The following is a 21,696-nucleotide window of genomic DNA, read 5'->3' on the forward strand; positions in this document are numbered from 1 at the left end:
GGTTTTGTAGGTAAACAGGTCTCTGTTGCTAGGAGATGCAGTATAACGGCAGAGCACTGCAGGTGAAAAGTGAAACAGTCTGCTCCAATTCATGCCTTTAATGTTTCAGCTGGGAATGTTGTCCTTAACATGTGTCAAAGAAAGTACTCCCTCTTTCAGGTCTAAGGTTTGAAGTATCACAACCTACAGTTTTAAAAAAGTCTTTACCAGATTCTAAAATTATTTTAATACACAAATCAGATGAACAGCACATGACACATAGCACGCGCACACACCAAAATACAGACGTAATAAGAAAAATCACATGCACACCAAGATTTAATAGCACGGCCATTGCAACATGTTTCTTTTTCATTCATTGTGTTGTAGATGTGCTGAAATGCTTGGGCTCGTTGTCCTGTATTACTCATCCGGGCTCTATCTTTTAGACAGAAAGACTTAACTTTAGAACACTTTGGTAGTGAGGGGAGTTCATGATAGATCATCACCCCTACATCACTGTGCTTCACACTTGGTATGAGGTGTTTGGCTTTCACCAAACACGGCGCTGTACATTAGGGGTGGTGTGATCCCTGGCTGCTTCAGTCTTCATGCCAAAGTACAAGATGCTGAACTCCAAGTTCCCCATCACAGTCACATGATGCATTTATCAGGGTGTGAATCAGAATCAGAAAGGGTTTTATTGCCAAATGTTGAGCAGGTTTACAACATTAGGAAATTCCTGCGGTACTTAGTGCAAAACATATGGTAAGAAAACACTTAAATAAAAATAAAATTAAGAATTAAAAGTGCCAAGCAGATTAATATATACACATGTGTGCAGTTGATGATCAGTGCAAAAATGGAACAGAATGCTTGTGTGAGTGAGGCAAGTTGTATAAAGCACTTTGAGAAGAGAAAAGTAGAAGAACCAAACATTTCCACTTAGGTCTCAGATTTCCAAACAACATTGTAGTTTGTTCAGATGCAGCTTCGCTGGCCTAAGCTGTGCTGCCATGTTCCTTTTAGAGAGTCCCATCTTCTGGCAAAATTTCCAAACAAGCCATACTTCATGTTCATGTTTTTTTCTTCCTTTTCCAAACTGTATTGGCATGAGCTTTAAAATTTAGCATGCTAACTGACCTTGGGGTGAATTTGCTGGGAGGTCCACTCCTGGGAAGGGTTCAACAGTCTTGAATGTTTTCCACTTGTGAGTAATCTTTACAACCGTAGAATGATGGACTTTATATTGTTTGGCCTTATGACCCTTCCCATATGGGCAGCAGAAATTGCTGTTCTAAGACAGCACAGACACCGTTCCTCCTTGAGATTGCATTAACACACACCTGACTGCAGCAGACCAGTAAATTGCTAAGACTCCTGTTTTTATGCAGGGGTTCACTCTTGCTTATGATCACTCAATCAAGTGTGTTTGATTATCAGCACCTGGCTGCTGCTTACCCTCTCAATTCCTATAGAAGCAATAAGGCTGCACTTAGTTTTGCACAAATCGCTTCTGCACTTTGGCTCAGTGTAATATGTCAAGTGTTGTTGTGTATCTGACATTATATATATATATATATATATATATATATATATATATATATATATATATATATATACCTAATTTTAAGACATTTAAGAAATCGTTCGTGTTTATACAGATTATGTTTTTTGCAGTAATATGTTCTGCACAATAAATAGTTATACTAGAGTGGCTCCTGTGGCTTTCTTTTGTATTCATCAGACAGCCCCGTTGGTGTGACAGAGTCTGGATGTCTCAGTCATTCATCAGCACCATTTGCTTTATATTTAAACTTCTCTGATTGCATACTAACCAGTTTTCACACATTCTCGGCAGCAGCAGGCGGCGTTCAGGTGTTACAGCTGACTGGCAAAACTAATTTCTCATCCTATTAGTGTGTTTAATTTAGTCCTAAACACAAATGTGCGTGTGCATATTATATATAATTTCTGTTTTTCAACATTATTACTCCACGGTCTGTCTGTGTACCCACCCTTTGACCCAGCTGTTGCACATTCAGGCTACCGCTCACGCCAACTCAGTACTGTTAATAACATTATAGAATATTTATTTAACCCAAAGATGTGTTTTATAAATAGAGAGTGTCATATATTGTAAACCTTTAGATTTTGTAAAACTCACCTTGACCTCACAAAAAATTTCTGATTCACAGAACCAGTTATCACCTCCGGCCGGCACAGTTACTCCGTGCATCCACTGGATGGCATGGTGATGCCACCGTGGCTCTGTCTTTAGTCTAAGGTTATATAAAAATGATGGATGGCTTGAAATCTGCATGACATCTTGATAAAAATGTCCATCCGAGACAGGGAGTTATCATCCGCTGCCGTTAGCTGCCTAAAACGTCTGAACACCATCTACACATCTGCCCACATACATCTCCATAAGCATCTTAATTTAACACTGAGGATTTTCAACCCCTGGTGTTTTTTAGGACAACCGGAATACTATCCAGGCTGGACATCAAAGTATTTCTTTATGGCTGCAGACATGGATGTATATTATTCCTAATTAAAACTCGATCTGGGTGACGTTCCTGTTAAATCAAAAAGGGTGAAACAGCATGATTTTTACCCCATGAATTTCACACAACACCTACTTTGTATAACAGATCCCACATGCTCTTGCAAAACAGTACGAGCACTTCAAATGGTATTATTTCCTTTAGTCTTTCATTACTGCGTGGTATTCAGAATTTCGGAAGCCTGTGAAATCTAACTGTTTTTTTGTTTTTTCGTGACAAGCTGCTTGCCCTTTAAAATCACTAAATCTAACAGTGCATAACAGTCACACCATTTCCACCTTTTTCCTTTAATTCTCACCTTCTATTCCTTCTCTTTTCATCTCATTTCCTTGGTCTCACACTGCTTCCTCACCTCTGCCACATCACTACTTGCTCCTTTTCTTTCCTCCATCTGGCCAACACTGGCAGTCGGCGGAGCCTGTCTTTACCAAGCTGTTGCTTGTATTGCCGTTCCACAGCCTTTCTTGCTTGACGTGCTGTCGAGCCAAGCCTGGAACCGGTCATTATCTTCTCCAAAAAATAACTACTGGGAAACGCCTGCTTCATTGAAACTGACAGTCTCATTTCCTGCTTCTATTCTCTTAAACACAATGTGCACATTATTGGCATCTCTAATTATAAATTCACATACGGCAGGAATAGACCACACGCCTATTTTTATTCCAGTCAAAGACAAAAACCAGATGATTTCACTTATATTCAAACAACTTCAGCCTGAGAGGCAGAGAGGAGAAAGTGATCAGAGGAAGAACCTGTTTCACTCTCAGCTTTCAACTCTCACAGGAAACTCTCACCTCTACCCTGATTCATTATCTCTGTAATTCACCAATTTATGTCTGCTGTCCATCTACATAACTCACATATAACATAACTGCTCTGTGATAAAGGTATCTCGATTAAGCCGACAGCGCTGGCAGTAAAGAAAAATCCTGCACCTTCTGCAACAGTTTGCACTTGAGATAACACTTGAAATGCAGGAGGGAGTGAAATGAAAAATGAAAAAAAAAAAAAGGTGGATGCAGTTGTTCTAAAAATAGATGAAGGTGATGCAAGCAAGTGTCTCCCGTCGAGATGATGTGCTTGGCTTGCCTGCAGCCGTCTGTTGTAGTTCAGGGAGGGACGAAACCTCGGCCTCTGTCAGCAGGGGCTCGGCTGGCTCCGTGCTCGTCTGTTTTCTGGCCAGTTCTGCTCCTGATACTCCGCTGCTCCAGGAGGAGAATCTCGGCGGTTTCTCTGTCAGTTCAATAACCTGTTTCTATGTCTGCCATAGAATAGCATGGAATTAATGTTTAGAGACATAAAGAGCTAGCTCAGGCGCTAAGACCCTTCTTTGTGTGGCGGGTCTCAGAGGTGCTCTCTCTGCTTCACTACCTCACTGTTCTGAGTCTTATCTCATTCCTGCTTCCTTTTCAACTTCTGCACTTAATAGGCAAATCTGGCACACAGCGTTTGGAGCAAATTGCATTGTCATCTTTTTCCATTTTGAGTTTCAGCCAGCTTTGGTGCATGCAAAGAGACAGACCGTGATGAGATGAGATGAGGAGGACTCAGGCATAAAATAAGACATTTAAAGTCAAAACAAGATTTCCTGACATGCACAAGACAACTTGAGGAGAAACAGATTTACTGGAGGGAAAACATATTTTTGGTATCATGTTTATGCTGCGGGAAATTCCTTTGAATGCTTTGAATCTTGTGTGATAGACTGGATATGAAACACGGAGCTGTTGAACCGGATATCAGAATGAAATGAGCTGTATGAACAATGAAGCACCTAACTGATGAAAAATCTTTCCTTCATCACTGAAAAGGGATTAAAAAAAACTTCTTCAGATTGCAGCATGTTCCTGTGTGGTTCGTTTACCTTCATGCTTAATACTCATTGCACAAGCGTTCCACTGTACATTTTTAATTGCTCTCAAAGGCAAAAACAATCCTTGTAAATTGCCTCCTCTCTGAGCAAATGGCATTCAGCTACGTGTTAAATAGAAATAGTGTCATTTTAGCTTCTAATTATTTATAATACAGTTTAATTACACTGACTGCACGTTCTCCCGATTTAAATTCAGCACACAAATACACACCATATGGCATTAGGTGTAGGTGTAGACACAAATTTCCCCTTTTGTTGAGTGGCTTTTTTCCCCCTTTTTCTTGGCCTTACTTGTTAATGTCAATACCTAAAATGACATATTAGACTAAAATTTGTTTCCAGCATTCTCGGACTTGTTTTGACATTTCATAAAGGAAACAGTTTATTACTTCAGCGTGGAAGAGCCTGACGAGCCTGACGAGCCTGCACACAGCTCTCAATCATTTTCAGCATTTTTTATAAGAGCTGTAGCTTGGGCTGTGAAGCAGTTCTTATTGCTTAACATCAGCACCTCACTTCAGTAATGCCTTTACAGCTAAATACAGGGTGGGCCATTTATATGGATACACCGTAATAACATGGGAATGGTTGGTGATATTAAAGTCCTGTTTGTGGCACATTAGTATATGTGAGGGGGCAAACTCCTCAAGATGGGTGGTGACCATGGTGGCCATTTAGAAGTCGGCCATCTTGGATACAACTTTTGTTTATTCAGTAGGAAGAGGGCCATGTGACAAATCAAACTTATTGGTAATGTCACAAGAAAAACAATGGTGTGCTTGGTTTCAACGTAACTTTATTCTTTCATGAGTTATTTACAAGTTTCTCTTTGTTCACAGCCATTGACATGTCAAAGAGGTTAACACGGAGCAGATCAAAATCGTGTTGATATCTGGTGAACGCAGTAACCGGGTCATTGCAGCAGATTTCAATGCAAGACACCCTACGAGACCATCCATCTCCCATGCTACAGTTAGCAAACTGCTTGCTAAGTTTCGTGAAACTGGTTCAGTGTTGGATTTGCCCAAATGTGGAAGCAAGAAAACTGTCACTAATGAAGAAACATCAGTGGCTGTCCTAGCTTCATTCAGCAAGAGCCCACAGCGTAGCACTCGCCGCATGTCACTGGCATTAGTCAAACATCCCTTTGGCGAATATTAGTTACTCACAAATGGCACCCTTACAAACTCCAGCTACTGCAGCATCTCAACGAGGATGACCCAGATCGGCGCACAGAATTTGCAGAATGGGCAAAACAAAAATTGGAACAGGACCCTCAGTTCACGCAGAAGATTTTGTTCAGTGATGAGGCAAACTTTTATGTGAATGGTGAAGTTGACAAACAAAACCACCGCTATTGGTCTGACACTAACCCACATTGGATGGATTCCTCCAAGACTGTTGGAACAACAAAAGTGTGATTTGGTGGGGTATATGGGGTACAACGATAGTGGGTCCCTTCTTCATCAATGGAAACCTCAAGGCCACTGGATATTTGAAATTGCTACATGATGATGTGTTTCCCTCTTTATGCAATGAAGCTGGCACGTTCCCTGAGTTTTTCCAGCAAGATGGTGTACCACCACATTATGGGTGCCAGGTCCAAGCATTCCTAGATGAACAGTTTCCTGGAAGTGGATTGGTGGTCGTGGGCCAGTTGAATGGCCCCCAAGGTCTCCCGATCTGACCCCCTTAGACTTTTATCTTTGGGGTCATCTGAAGGCAATTGTCTATGGTGTGAAGATACGAGATGTGCAGCACCTGAAACTACGGATACTGGATGCCTGTGCTGGCATTTCTCCTGCGGTGTTGCTATTAGTGTGTGAAAAGTGGGAGAAGAGGGTTGCATTGACAATCCAACACAATGGGCAGCACATTGAACACATTTTATAAGTGGTCAGAAACTTGTAAATAACTCATGAAAGAATAAAGTTACGTTGAAACCAAGGACACCATTGTTTTTCTTGTGACATTACCAATAAGTTTGATGTGTCACATGGCCTTCTTCCTATTGAAAAAACAAAAGTTGTATCCAAGATGGCCGACTTCTAAATGGCCACCATGGTCACCACCCATCTTGAGGAGTTTGCCCCCTCACATATACTAATGTGCCACAAACAGGACTTTAATATCACCAACCATTCCCATGTTATTACGGTGTATCCATATAAATGGCCCACCCTGTAGACCTTTTTTCTAGAAAATTAATGAAAAGGGTAACTTGGTTAAGTTTTTCTTCTCTGGATGCAGTTGTGGTTTACCAGTACACACGATGGAACTGAGTCTATGCCTATCTTACTGTGACAAGAAAAAAATTCTGCCATGAGGTTTTTTGAAGCACTTAAAATATAATTCGGAAACATTTTCAGAAATGTCATATCCTATATGGTATGAAATTTACATAATCAAAGATGAAAACCTGTTTGCGTAAACAAGTCAAAAGTTGCAAAAGTATGTTTACACTGATGACCTGTCTAGGGTGTATACCCAGCCTCTCTCTCTATGCTAGCTGGGATAGGCTCCAACAGACCCATGACCCTGAAAGGATAAGAGGAAGAGAATAGATGGATAGATGTTTACACTTAAAAGTATGCATACTTTATCAGTATCTTTATGGCGTGCTCTCAATGGTCAACTGGTCACCACGTTGGTTAAAAAAGAAAAAGTGGTCGGACCAATCAGGCGTCAGCTGTGAACCTCAGTGCTAGTAGTGATGCTAGTGTTAGCAAGCAAGCTATCAGCAGCAGATATTTATCAGGCTAGTCTGCTACAAGGACGCTACTAATCAAAGTGTGTACAAAAGTCTGCTCCCTGTGGTGACTGTAAATGTAAGTGACAGCATGTAAAAAATGACATCAAATTTAATTAAGACTAAAGACTCAAAACACACTCTGAGTGTCATAGTTCAGTAATGTCAGTTAATTCAAAATCAAACGCAAAAGTAGACAAACAAGTGAAAAAAATTGGTTTAGGTTTTGTCATTGTGATTAAATTTGTAGGTCCAAAAAGCAACAGGAGGATTTTTGTTTTTTGATTCATTTATTTGTAACGGGAATGTCTACATGGCACCACAGGAATGCAGTGGTTAGCACTGTTGCCTCACAACAAGAAGGGTGTGGGTTTGAGTCGGTTATCTGGGACCTGCCTGTGTGGAGTTCTAAAATGCCCCACTGCAACCCTAAATTGGATGAGCAGAGGAAAATTAAGGAATGAATGTTTATCATTTCCACTTTCAGTTTTCCACATTAGCATGCTAACACATATTAATCAGCATTAAGGTAGAGCTTAAGCAGATGGGAAAGGCACAGTACATACTGTACTGTATGAGTTTTGAGACACTTCCTTTATATTTCGGTTCGAAAAAACATCCACAGCAGATGGACAGTATCTGAAAGTCATGTCCTTAAAAACAGAAGATCCAGTAAAGACCTGACACAGGTTTCAATTGATCCATCTACTCTTTGCTGATTATTTTAGAAATAGTTTCATTGTAAGGCCGGCTGACAAGAAGACATTCTTCCATCCATCCATCTGCTTCCGCTTATCCTTTTCAGGGTCGCAGGGGGCGCTGGAGCCTATCCCAGCTGTCATAGGGCGAGAGGCAGGGTACACCCTGGACAGGTCGCCAGTCTGTCGCAGGGCTAACACACAGGGACAGACAACCATTCGCACTCACATTCATTCACACATTCACACCTAGTGACAATTTAGATTATCCAATTAACCTATCCCCACAAGTTGCATGTCTTTGGACGGTGGGAGGAAGCCGGAGTACCCGGAGGGAACCCACGCAAACACGGGGAGAACATGCAAACTCTACACAGAAAGACCCCGGCCTGATGGTGGAATTGAACTCAGGACCTTCTTGCTGTGCAGCAACAGTGCTAACCACCGTGCCACCGTGCTGCCAAGAAGAAAGAAGACATTCTTAAGGAAGGGAAATAGAGAGAAAAGGCAATGAAAATTAAAATACAAAAACATAAAAACAAGCTTGAGGTTTTTCGTGCAAATGGTCAATAATATATACAGCAGGAGGTCAGGAGAGAGGTACAGCAGTGAGTGTCTCCAGACATCTGTGAAACACAATGGAGGCTGTGTGATGGTTTGGGTCTGCATTTCATCCAAAAGTGTTGTGATATTATTTGGAAAGCATCTAATTGACAACATAACAATGATTCCAAGCACACTACCAGTGCAGTAAAAACATACCTGGATAGAAAAATGCACAGTTGAGCACTCTTAGTCATGGATTGGCCTCCCCTAAACCAAACCTCAACATTATTGAACATTAAAGTAGCAGTGTGGGATCATGTTGACAGAGAATGGAATGAAGGCAGCCAACATCGAAAGAAGAGCTTTGAATGTCCTTCAAGAAGCCTGGAGAACTATTCCTGAAGACCAAATATTGACTTCCAAGCTTATTAGAATTGTACTAACTCAGTTTTTACCTTTATGCTGTATTTCCATGTACCGTGTAATATGGTTCCACCCATTTCCCAGTTTCTGAACTAAATATAAAGGAATTATGGGTGGATCAAGACTTTTGCACAACACTTGTATTTTCAACAAATTAAATGTTGTATAAAATAATGATGCAAAAAATAAAGTTCCAGAGCTCTTGTTGAAGTTATTACTCAATTTCGTAACAAATTTCAAGTATTCCATTTCACTTTAAGACAAATAGGTGAACGAGTTCATGCAGCTCTGTAGGACTCGTCCTCTGTGAACCATGAATATCTATTTAAGTCAATCAATCTATTTAAGAGTTGCTGAGATTTCACTCTGCACTAAAGGGGCTCCATTCTGAATGAACAGAAAATCAAAAGTTCTTGCAGGTTAAGTGATCAGCTACAGCAGCATCTCAACTCCTGGAAGTACCTTGTAAAATGAAAGGCAATAAAGACGACAATGAATCTCTGGACACAGGTGTAGTAAAAATGATTCTTTAATATGGAACAAAATCAGAGCTCAGCTCCAAGGCTCCATCCACCCAACACACTTTATAACACTGATGGGTGGAGGAGAACGAGAAAATCAACCAGTAAGATCACAGTCCGCTCGGCCAAAAAACAGGAGAGGCTAAAAAAACATGGAACGCAAAACCAAAGTGCTACTGGGCTTGACCTCGAGACGCCCTGGCTTCCTTCCCTCCTGACCCAGGATGTGACCACGTGCACACGCCTTTCTGCTGCCTCCCAGGGCTCTCCCACCTTCTCCTCTACTCCACCCTCAGGAGGTCAGAGGCTCCTCGCAAACACAGACGACCCATTGACCTCTAAAAACTGGGTGAGGTCAGCGTGGAGGTGGATTAGAAGGAGCAAAGGGGCGTGTGAAGGTCGTTTACGCTGAGTGTGCTGCAAGCTGTGGGTGTGTAGTTCTCAGAGGGACGTGAAGCAAGGCGTCTTGGTTATTATCATGGCTCGCCGTGGAAACGTCTGTGGTTCAGTCCTCCAGCTGTTTTACTCCAAGTATATGTGGAATCTAATCAGCTTTAAATTGCTGTTCACTACAGATTCAGATGGAATGTTTTGAAGTTTCTGAGAAAATGAGACAAGGGCAGGAGAGAGAGGACGTCTGCGGAGGCCGCCCAGTAAGAACCCATTACTATACTAACACAGGGACATCAACAGAAGTACTACACAGATATGTACAGAGCAACCAAGCAACACATTGGAATACTGAGTAATAAATCTGGTGTGGGAAAGGGGAGGTAATAATAGTCCACTACGAATGCACATATCCCTCTACTTTTTCGTGCAGTTGGTCCAATCTTTAAGGCTATTCTCCTGCTCTTGCTACAAACGGGCAGCAGTAAAGCCACCAAAACATAGATTTAAGTCTGTGCTTGACTTTGAATATGGCTGCTTTGTGATTCTGCATGCTGAGCTGACAGCTACCCATCTCCTCACACTTTGCATCAGGAGGGTAAAGAAAAAGAAGTATGATTGGGGGTAAGAGATTTGGGGTGAGTTATAAGCGTGCCCTCTTTTTTGTGCTAAATCATTCTCTGGTCCACAGAGCTCTGTAGAAAAACAAGGTGGTCTTCAGAAATGTGGAGGGTGATGAATGAGAGATGCTAATGGTCAAAGGATCACAGATAGATCGGGAAGCACGGATTACTGTGAAATTAGACTCCGGTGGTGTGCACATTACCAGCTGAATGGGAGAGCAAATGAACAATTGAGCAGCGAGAATGGAAATCTATACTTGGCGGACGACTGAAACGAAGCGCGGTGGAAAAAAAACAACAAGAGTGGACATGAGGAGGAGACACACATTGGTGGAGGGGATGGGGGTGGAAGAGACAGGGCAGCTGCCAGCTTCAGAAAACACAGTCATCCTGCACCTTAATGCACACTGCATCACATGACAAACTACATCAGAGAGAGGAGGGAGGAGGGAGGCACTGCACAGAGAGCACTAGCACTACCATGGACGGACACACACCTAACATACACGCACACACATACACACTACTGCACAGGGTCCCAGTCTGCGTTCCACCGCACTCTCCTGGCTGCCAGAACCTCGCTGTGTCTTTGTCAAGAAAAGAAATGAAACAACAAAATAACCGATTAACAAACAAACGGAAAGAAGAACACACACTTTGGATCCGACTGGCTAGAATAAAAAAATAAACCAGAAACGAAACTTAGAATATAAAAAGAGCCAGTGGCACTGGGTTTTACGGAAAGCATTTTTCTCAATAACTGGCTTTTGAACAGCTCTACGCTTTTTCTTTTAGTCTACCAAGTATATACTATTAACCTTACCAGGCAGCTAAAATCTATACAGTACTGTCATTTTTCATATATTTATAGATATTTATACACTTTACAAAGTTGGCAAAAATACATAAATAAATACATTAAATTAGATTGTACACATCACAACTGTGTGTTTTAAGTTAGAGCACTCTTTGTTGAAGAGTTGGGCCACGGCGAGTCGAGAAAAGGAGGTGAAGAAACAGGAGTGTTACCCTCGACATCCCTCAACGCAAAGAAGTCACCATCACACTTTGTCAGTAACATTTCGGAGTATGGCATTAGATCGGTTAAGTGTATTGCTTATTACCTACCTGATTAAAAATGTCCACATTATGGCAGGAGTTAGAGGCTGCTCTAACTGCATCAAGTCTATTTACAACCAGCGAGGAAAGTAAGAGACGCGCGCTCTGACGGATCTGGGTTTAGGGGAATTTTATTTTTAGTGTGTCTGTGGACTTTCTGACCCTGTGGGACTCCCTCTACAGGATGGTGTTACAAATGAAGGCAAGACTGTATCCACTGTCCTTCCTGCAGAAGGCTGCTGGGAGTATCTGCTGTACCATATCATGTCTGTTGGCAGAGACGGTCCTAAAAGTGAAACTGATAAGCTCCATCTCAGCACTGTAGACAGGCCCAGCCAGATACATAAGGCAATGACATATGAAAAATAGGGAAGTGGGTGTGCTGACACCTGCAGTGAAAATAACTGGACTACAGCCCTGTGCAGTTATTTATGTATTTATTTGATAAAGCAGTGGGCTGAATATGTCTGTCAAGAAGGCACAGGGCACATTTTGGACATTTGGAAAAAAGTCTGTCCTATTTTTTAAATTGTTTTTTTTTTTAATGATTAAAAATAATTATTGCCATATGGCAAACCTTTGTAGCTTGTATAGCTTATTTCTTATTTCTTCCTCAAGACTGTGAATTCTTTGAAAGAAAGAAAGAAAGAAAGAAAGAAAGAAAAGGAAAAGCACAAGATGGGCCTATAATGTGGCAAGTTCATGTCAGTCACTTGTGCTTAACCATGAGTCTAACCCCCGAATAAGAGGCTGACTCACAAGCATGAAAATTGTCTTTATGGGGTCAGATGGATGGTTTATGTCCTTCTACTCTGTCCTCATACATGCCCATCCCCATGCATGGCCTCCAACAGAGAAAATAATGACTGCAAATTCAATGAAGAAGGCATCATCGGTGTCAGAACAGGGCCAATCCTGCCTAACACAATGGCATTACAGTAAATCCCCAAGCCTGTGAGCAGACAGGGTGAGATGCGATGCCAAGCAAACCAGGACAGAGTGGCTCCACGGGGAGGCGTGCAGCTCGCTTAAAAAGCAGGGCGCTGCTGGTTTTGGTATTTGCAACACAAACGCAACAAAGCTTTATGGCATGAGAAACACAGGCTACGATTAGCGCCACATATCGCACAATTTCCTGGAGGTGTGGGGGAGGGTAAAGGGTATGTGGCAGTGTTGCTACGGCGGATCCGGGATGTGTTGGGTATCACTCCTTCCCTTTGTTTCTCTTGCCCTGACCACACGACACCTCCAACAAAAATACAGCAGACATCAAAAGCCCTTTTTCAAGAAGGGCAGGTATAATCAGCTTCAGTATCGTCAACATCACCACTGTTATTCATGAATATCGTTGTTTTTGTCATCATTTCGAGTGACAAATGAAAACTCAGCGTACAACAAATGTTAATTTTTCACCAACAATATTTACATGAAGTTTTTCAAAAACAGAAAGCTTTTTCTTCTCACGGATTCGGAAAGAAATAAACCCCAACACAAGAACACCAAGCACACACATACACACTGACCAACAGTCAAATGTGAACAGAAAGAAATAAAAGATATTATTACTCATTATTGTTTTTCATATCCATTTGTTACTATTCAAATAATGCTTACTTAAACCCTGATTAGGAGAAGTCACATTGGTTCTCACCAGATGCTTAAAACAATCGAAAGGGCGAGTTAGGGGAGGCGAGGTCTGTCTGTACAGGGCGACGCACACAGAAAATGACTGGACAAATGACAAAGGTGACCCGGAGGGGTTCGGGGCTTACTCAGCTGTCAGAACATGAGTCAGAAAAATAAAACGTCAGCTGCAGATCCTCTAGAATGAGATTATGACGACGACTGCCTGATTTTAATCCGTGCATACACATTTAAAGTCCTCTAAAACGTAAAATAACTGTACCCTTAATCTAATATCGTAAAAACTACTGCAAAGCAGGCACCTTTCCAATAGAGTGACTCATTGATGCTCATCTGAAGAAAGCCATAACCATCAAGGAAAACTGCTTAAGAATAAGAAATGGTGCAGGAGAGTATGACAAGGACAAACAATATCATCAGGCTCAGAAGAATATCTTACTAATCCTTTGGCAAACAGATGTGACCCTTTCAGCCAATAAAGCTTTAAGTTATTTAGAAAGTAAACAGAGGAGGGAAGGCTGCTGGCTGACAATGATAAATTTGGGGATGCACAACCAAGAATAAACATCTCAAAGATAGGAGTCCAGGAATGACTCATATGCTTCACAACGCCAAGCTGATAACAGGACTCGTGGCAGTGTTCTAGTTTCCGCATCAGCAAGTGCGAGAGGGTCCGAGAGAGTCATTAAATGGGGGACGTGAGGCTAAATGTGGACATCCACAGGCCTGCCAAAGTTTGTTGTGAGCGAATGGATGTGACTGAGCCGTTCAACAACCTCTGGACCTGAATGAGTCTATGATTGGTACAAAAATGCTTTTGGTTGCTAAAGCTAACTTTCCCCTTTTAACTACTGCACTGGGGGTCTTTTTTAAAAACTCACCCATTTGGAGTTTATTAAGGCTTAAGATGATGGGCATGGCTGTTGTGGTTAACTGGTGTCCCTGCAGCTGGGAGTTCATCTCAACTCTGCTAATTTGAGTCACTGAACTCCACCTCAGGAGCATTTCTGTGGAATTATCAGAGAAATAATATGGCTTGTTGTTCAAGGTGTTTCGGTTTCAGTTTTGGTCAGTGAGTGTATGCATCCTGCTAACCAGGCTTGATAGCCTTAGCTCAGATCTTTGCATTTCATGCTGTCTTCCACGTACGATCACTTCTGTCTACAAAAACCAACATGGCCCAAAATGCTAATGTTTCTGTAGCAAAATGTGGAGTCAACAATTATTAGGTGAGGACACAGTAGATAGATATATAAAGTGTAGGATGGGCACAGGCACCAAACTAAAAGGGAACCACAAAGAGATGGAAACCAGTCATCCATGATGTCATCAGCTGTTCATGTCTATGTTTGCGAGCGAGTATAATCCTGACTCTACAGCCAAATTTAGAATCTGCAGTAGTCAGCACTATGAGGATCCCTAATGAGGATCCCGGTCTGTTCTCTAAAACCTAAAAGATATGGTGCAAAGTCTTAAGCCACCAGTCATTTATTTATATTGTGTTCGAAAAATCTATCTAGAGATTTAATCTACTGAAACATGCAAACATACAGAAATATAGTATATAAGGCAAAAACAGGTATTACAGTTATGACCACCTTTATTCTTCAACACAGTCTGGACCCTACTAAGCAAGCTTTCCTATAATTTCTTTAAGTACTCATCAGGAATAGTTCTCCAGTCTTCTTGAAGGACATTCAAAGCTCTTCTTTGGATGTTGGCTAGCTTTTGTTTGAATCTCTGTCAAGACAATCCCACCCTGCTTCAAAAACGTTGAGCTCCATAACCAATAATGACCCATTGTGTGTTTTTGTATCCGGCTTTGCTATTATTGCATTGACAGTGTGTTTGGGATCATTGTCATGGTGAAAAACGAAGCCGTTGCCAATCAGATCTTTTTCCAGATGGTGGATCAAAATCTTATAGTATTTTTCTGCGTTCATAATTCCATCAGTTTTGAAAAGATCCCCAACACCACTGGCTGGAATGCAGCCCCAAACCATGACAGAGCCTCCACTGTGTTTTACAGAATATTTGTAGAGACTCACTCTTGTACCTCTCTCCTGACTACTTCTGATGATAACCTTTCAAATTTGAATTCAGCAATCCATAAGACCTTTTGCCTGATTTTCAGTCCAGTTCTTTTGTTATTTGTCATTCTTTAGCCGTTTTTTCAGTTTTCCTTCCTTCAGATTGGTTTCCTCGTCAGACTATTTTTGATGAAGCTTCAGTGAGCAGTAGATGGAGATACAGACCCTGCTGCAGATAGTTTTTTAGGCCTGTCAGTTCTTCTTGTGGCACCTTGACACTTTGTAAGAACACACAGCACACCATTCTGAGATACTACGTTTATGTCTTATAGCTCTTTGGGAATTACCTTGTTGATACAAGAATGCTATTTTATTCCTGTCAAACTGTGTCCTGTTTCCCACTTTTAAATTCAACTAAAGAAATTGTAACTTGATGTGTTTTTGCAAGTAACAAACTGCCTAAAGATGCAATTAAAAATTGATTCTTTGCTAAGTTGTCTGTGTAGACACAACACTGATTCATCCTTTGAGTTAGGTGCCTTGTTATGTTTGAATGACTCATAGGTCAGTGATGAACAAATTAACAAATAAACAAACAAAAAAACATTCCTTTCAAAAGGGTTACAAACTGGACTGAAAATGGTTGAAAATGTAGTCAATGTCAAGAGAAAATCATAGTAAGACCTTCAGAAAGCCTGGAGAACTATTACTCGAGACCACTTTACGAAAACCTGCAAGCTGACAGTAAGCAAAATATAAAGAAATGAGGGGCGGCTCAAGACTTTTCCCATGTACTCTACCTTGACAATAAAGGCTGGCATCAGCATGCTAGCATAATGATGTGATACAGGCATGGCAAAATTTAAATTTACTGCTTACTCTTAAGTGAGCCACTGAATATCTGTTAAATGGGAGTTTAGTAATGAGTAATGGCAGTTTAGTTATCATGCCAGAATTTACCAATTAATATTAAATAAGCATGATCACAACTTGTGTTCGGTTTTGTAGGTATTTGGGCAATAACCAAAGCACTAAAAAGGTTTTGACTGAATCATAATACCAGAGAAAAAAGAGAAGAACCTAAAAAGGTTCCAGTTTATCCTGAGGGCCACATGAACGCCTGCACAAAAATCCCACAACATCCTTCCAACAGTTAATGAGACTTTAACTGAAACGGAGAGAAAGAAAAACATCAGAGGGAAAGAAAAATTTACAAACTACAAAAATCACCTCGAAGAGCCTTTATTCTCGGGGAAACTTGGAGTCAGTGATGGTTGTGTCAGTCATCTTGAATTGAAGCTTTGTAATCAAACACTAATTATCTACACCTGCACCTACCCGCCAGCTCCGCCAGGGAATGAAGAGATGATGAAAGACGGAGCCGAGCCTGAACACAAGGAGAGCGAGAACAGAGAGAGAAGTTGGTCCAAAAAAAAAAAGAAGGAAAAGAATCTCGACTGGGAGCATCTGCACCGCTGCCATGCTGCATTCATGTGCTTAGGATTGTTGAAGGTCATTGCCGACGGTGTTGGTGCCAACAAAAGGCAATAAGTTTAGAGATGTGAGACAGGTGGCAATATAATAAAACTAGGATTTGGAAATTGCTTTCTCCTTTATACTGTTTGGCTCTGAGCGCAGCATCCATTTTAATAGTGCTGCTGTTTGACTGCTGCCAAAGACAACATAATATTCAGGACTCCTGGTTATTTTAATGGAGTGAGCAACTTCCTGGATAGTTGGGATACTGCTGTGCACACCCAATATTACAGTCACACCTGGATTTTGTTTTCCTTGTCACATGTAGAAGTAATGGTTAACTTTATGGACTTTTTTTCCCTGACTACCAGCATATGTACTCTGTTTTAACCGAAACAAATGAAGATAATTGATGTCTAATTCTTTGCATATTTAACATTTGCAAGTATCAAGCTCTTGGTTTAAACAGAATGCTCTGCTGGGGAGCTGAGACCCTCTTCAGCAGCTAAACAAATACGCTTAACGGTGTTTTATCAGCTCGGTACGTTGTGACTTGTTCCAACTTTATGAGAATGGCTTGTAAACATGATTTTGAACTGATGACAGGCTCTTGAAGCTGTTTTTAATGTTTTTTCTCTTACTAACTTAAAACCTTACTCAAATTAACTCACTGTGAGACATAACACATTGTGAGTTTCTCATTTGGGGATTGCTTTAAAAAAAAAGTATAACTGTTTATGCATAACTCATCTAACACATCAAAATGAAAGATTTTGTACTGAAACATTTCTTTCTTTTAACAGCTTTGCAATATGATGAAAGCTCACTTTGTTACCACTTAAAAGCAAAAGCAGAGATTTAAAAGGGGAAAATTGTTGTTTTGCGATTCTTTTAATTTTCGCTGATGTACCAGTGTGGTCTGTGGGAGTACAAACAAACGAGAAAGTAAAGCCAAAATGACTAAACTGCATGTTGAGCTTTTCACGTCTCCGGTTTGCTCGCTAACACGTGCTCAAAGAAAGTATTAAAGTGTCTCTGGCTAATTATCTGCTGGCCCACCAATTGAGGAAAAGAGAAAATGTCACACACTGAATTTCCATGTAAGAAATAATCTGTATTCAAAAGCTGTAAGTTTTAAAAGCTTGACCCTGTATCCTTTCAGCTTCCAGTCCTACCTGTCAGGATCAGAGGCATTACACGGTGCCTCATGTTTCTATAAATAAAGCCGTATCCCCAAGTTTACAGGGTCACTGATGACTAAGCTTTGTAAGCCCCTGTAGCATAGCAATTTATCACTTTTCGAGCAACGAGGAATCTTGGCAAAAGGAAATAGCAGAGGTACTGTGTTGACTCATCGCCTGCACGTGTGCTTTTCACAGCTTTAGCAGCGATCACCCACTGATTTCCATTTTTTCGCCAACGAGCTCTATCCCTGTCCATCACAAACATGGTAACTAATGAGAGTCTGCCACGTTTTCTTTTATTCTTAGCAAGTGATACCTCTGCAAATCGTGAGTCCCCCAGGTCCAAGGAGGCAGATATTTCTCCTTTCTGACCACCTAATGGGAGTGTAATGTGCTGTGACACTGCAGGCAGTGGCTGTCAAAACAGTGGGCCCTGTTCCACGGCTGGCCAATTGTTCTGAAGGTTGCTGGACTGGATCAGCGCATCGCGGCAGCCAGGCTCACACAAACCACACTACCCAGAACACACTGAGCACACCGTGCGCTGCCCAAGACCAGCTTAGAGAGCTACTGGACAAGGAGTAACGCACGCTTACACAACTGCAAATTCATACTGTCTGTCAAGTGTTGAACTGGTTGGCATAACTGAAAATAAACACCGAAATGCAAGATACTGTCAAATTGTTGCATGATGCGAGGAAATAAAATCCACTGCAGGGCCCACAGCTTTTTTTGATGAGGCCGAGTTAGTTCAAAACTACTCACGCTGCATTACGAAAATGGTTACGTATCAGCGAAGAAACAAGCTGATTATATTTACTTGCAAAGTCTGTTTAACTTGCGAGTTTCCTGAAATGAGGATTTTCATTTAGAAAATTAAGCCGTTGGAAGAAAAGAAAGGAACAGGTGACATGATTCGCTTGTCAAGACTTCATGAATGCAAAAAAAAAAAACCCCACACAGGCAGGCTGTAGTAAAGAGCACACTAAGAAAGCAGATTTCTTTTTAAGTAGCTCTTAATAGTTGACAGCTTTTCCAGTTGCGTCTGATTTATGACAGTTTTATTTACGTTACAGAAATATCGAGCTGTGTTGAATGTGCCGGGCAAAGAGGGCAACGGTACACTCTATGGTCCTCTCTAGCACTCAGTGAAGAGATAATGTCTAATCTGCTTCTACGGTATCTCACGGTGGCAGATCAGGCCATTGTCTAATATCACACCTATTGTCTGCGATACACGCTTGCTCATTTTTCCTTTGAAGTGCAACAAAAACCCAAAGAATGTTTTATTGTTTTATTATTTTTCTTCCAGTGTGGAAACTGGAAAAATGCACATCGAAATTACTGTTTTAGATTGTTCAGCATTTTGAAGCGAGGAATACAGGACAGACTGTTGGTTAGAGCTCTGATCACGCTCTTGTTGTGGATCGACGCTTTGTGAAATAGCACTGCTGTGCTGGCCGGCACAGCAGTGCTATCCCCATCCCGGCCTGACATTTCAGACACCAGCAGTCTGCCACCAGGAGTGTGGTAGCTGACACACACACATGCACGTGTGTATGCACGTACATTGAGAAAAAAAGAATAAAAAGAGGAGGATGAGAGCCCTGCATCCTCTATGACCTACATCTCCAAGCCCTGAAATCACAGAGAAGACGTCACCTCTCCCCAACTTCTGCTCGCCCTTTCAGACACTCCTCCCTTAATTTTTCACCATCACTATAATCATCATCATCATTATTATTGTTATTACATTTCCAAAAAGTGCAGATAGAACTTCCCCGTGCCCTCGTTCAGAAGGCAGGGCAGTAGAAGATGGGGAAACAATGGCAGTAAGAAGAGCAAGAAGAGCGCAACATGAGAAAGAGAAAAGAGAAGATTTCTACAGAACGGCTCCTGTGAAAACAAACGCACACCAACAGGCACACATCACCGCAGCACAGCGCACAGTCAAAACGGACGGAGATCGTCACCCCCGTCAGCGCAAAACATGAGCACGGGGCAGCACGAAGAATTCAGAGCATCATTAAACAGACGGAAGTGTGCACACGCAAACCCACGTGCACGTGCGTAAACTGCACAAAACGTGGCCTCTTGCCTCTGCTCTCATCTTAACGTTGGAAGAAGATTTTAAACTCGTTTCCTCAGTTGGTGATGCTGTGAAAAATGACATCATAGTATCTCGAGGGGGAGGAAGGATCTGTTTGCTTGTTTGTGTTTTCATCTTCTTTTTTCTCTCTCTCCGTGTCGGGGCTTTTTTGTCTGGAAAACATCAGGAGCGCTCCGTTTCACAAGTTCATCGTGTCCCTGCTTTCCCAGCTTCGGAAAGTTCAGTTTATTTTTTTAATTTTTAATCTCTATTTTTGTCGGAGCTACAGCACAGCACCCACAGCACACAGACGACGGGGGAGGAAGAGGGGGAGGGACGTCCAGAAAGGGGGGGTGGGGGAGGAATTCGCTAATATTGTGCCAGGGGAAGAGAAATTGGGAACAATAAAGGAGGAAAAGAAGAGAGAAAAAAGGGACATAGGGAAGAAAAAAGAGGAGAGAAGAGACAGCGGTATCAACAATTCCATCTTGAGCTCAGCTGGTTTCATTACACACCATATATTGATTGCTTTCAACAACTTCAGCTGAACATTAAACCACTTTTGAGTAAAAAGGAGGAAGGACTGAAAAGGAGGGGGAATATAGTACTCTTGAGACAGATGACAAGGACGAGGCGGCAAATGAAGAAACGGAAGGGATGGGAAACAGCAGGCGACCTATGAGTAATATACTGTATACTAGTCGTGTGTATAGGGGAGTTCTGCCAATCTATACACCTAATATATTCATATGTATATGTACATACAGTACATACTGTATAGTATTGTATACCTGGAATATTCATACAACAGGATTATATGAGATTAGATCATTACTGACGATTCTCTGTGATCCCACGGGACTGGCACCTTGTATGGGTCAGGGGCTGCAGTGCAGTTCAAAACTAAGGGATCGGCAAAGGAATTGATTATCAGACCTCCACAGGCAAAGTGCATAAGGACGGACAGACGGACATACAGACAGTCAGAAACAGGGGAACCATTGGCAAAAGGGTGAGACACGGAAACTGAGATGGGGCTGTATGAGAGGAGGGAACACAAGAGACGGGTCGGGGAGAAAAAATTTGAGATCCTTGAAAGAAAAGAGAAAAGGACTTTAAAGGTTTAAGAGAGCAGATGGCTAATTGTACCCGTGTTTCGCAGCCTGGCAGCAAGTCAGTCTTGTGCATAAGGACAGGAGTGGGAGGAGGGGAGAGATAGAGAGGAGAGAGAGAGAAGGAGGAGGAGGAGGGAGGGGTAGGAGACGGGAAGGGGCCATGAAGGAAGCTGGGCAGTGCGATCAGGCCTTGAGAGCGTGCCACTGGGCGACATTAGTGCGCGGCCGAGCGAGCATGTCTTTCCAGTGCTTCACTTCCGCTGGTCCACTCTTCCACGATAGGTAGATCTGAGAGAGGGGAAGAAAAGAGGCAGAGGCTTGATGAGGGAATAAATCTTAAAGTAATGGCTTTTTGTCATTCTCACATGCATTTTGGGTTCAAGTTTCTCATGGCTTCACTCAGTCATGACAACACCTTTGTAAAGAGAGCCGTTCTGTGCATGCAACGTCTGACATGCACCACATGCGAGGAGAGCCTGGAAAGCTGCAATGAGTTGGAAACTAATGAAATGAAGAAAGAACAGTGTCTCAGCTTTCACACAGGCTGCATAACTGATGAAGGTAAAATGCATTTTGCTGTTGCCTAAATTAGCAAATTTTCCTTTTTTTTTGCTACTTTCTCAGCTCCGCTATGAAATTAGTCTGGCACATAAATCCACATCAAAAT

At 41.8% G+C, this 21,696-nt stretch overlaps 1 protein-coding gene across 3 annotated transcripts in view; it reads right to left on the bottom strand.

The window, feature by feature from the left end:
* Nucleotides 1–9,351: 9,351 nt before the first annotated feature.
* The window catches only part of syt7a (synaptotagmin VIIa), a 39,784-nt gene continuing 27,439 nt past the window's right edge, over nucleotides 9,352–21,696 (bottom strand). For 2 of the 3 annotated variants that reach the window (XM_035907065.2, XM_006789221.3), the window contains one exon: nucleotides 9,352–21,317. In XM_035907065.2, the coding sequence (XP_035762958.2) occupies nucleotides 21,213–21,317 (105 nt within the window). In that variant the 3' untranslated portion in view covers nucleotides 9,352–21,212. The remainder of the gene's footprint in view (nucleotides 21,318–21,696) is intronic. The other variant, XR_004843573.2, reaches the window with a different exon arrangement.

The sequence above is a fragment of the Neolamprologus brichardi genome, chromosome 7 (genome assembly GCF_056152115.1).
Source record: "Neolamprologus brichardi isolate AB-2024 chromosome 7, ASM5615211v1, whole genome shotgun sequence".
Classification (NCBI taxonomy): Eukaryota; Metazoa; Chordata; class Actinopteri; order Cichliformes; family Cichlidae; genus Neolamprologus; species Neolamprologus brichardi.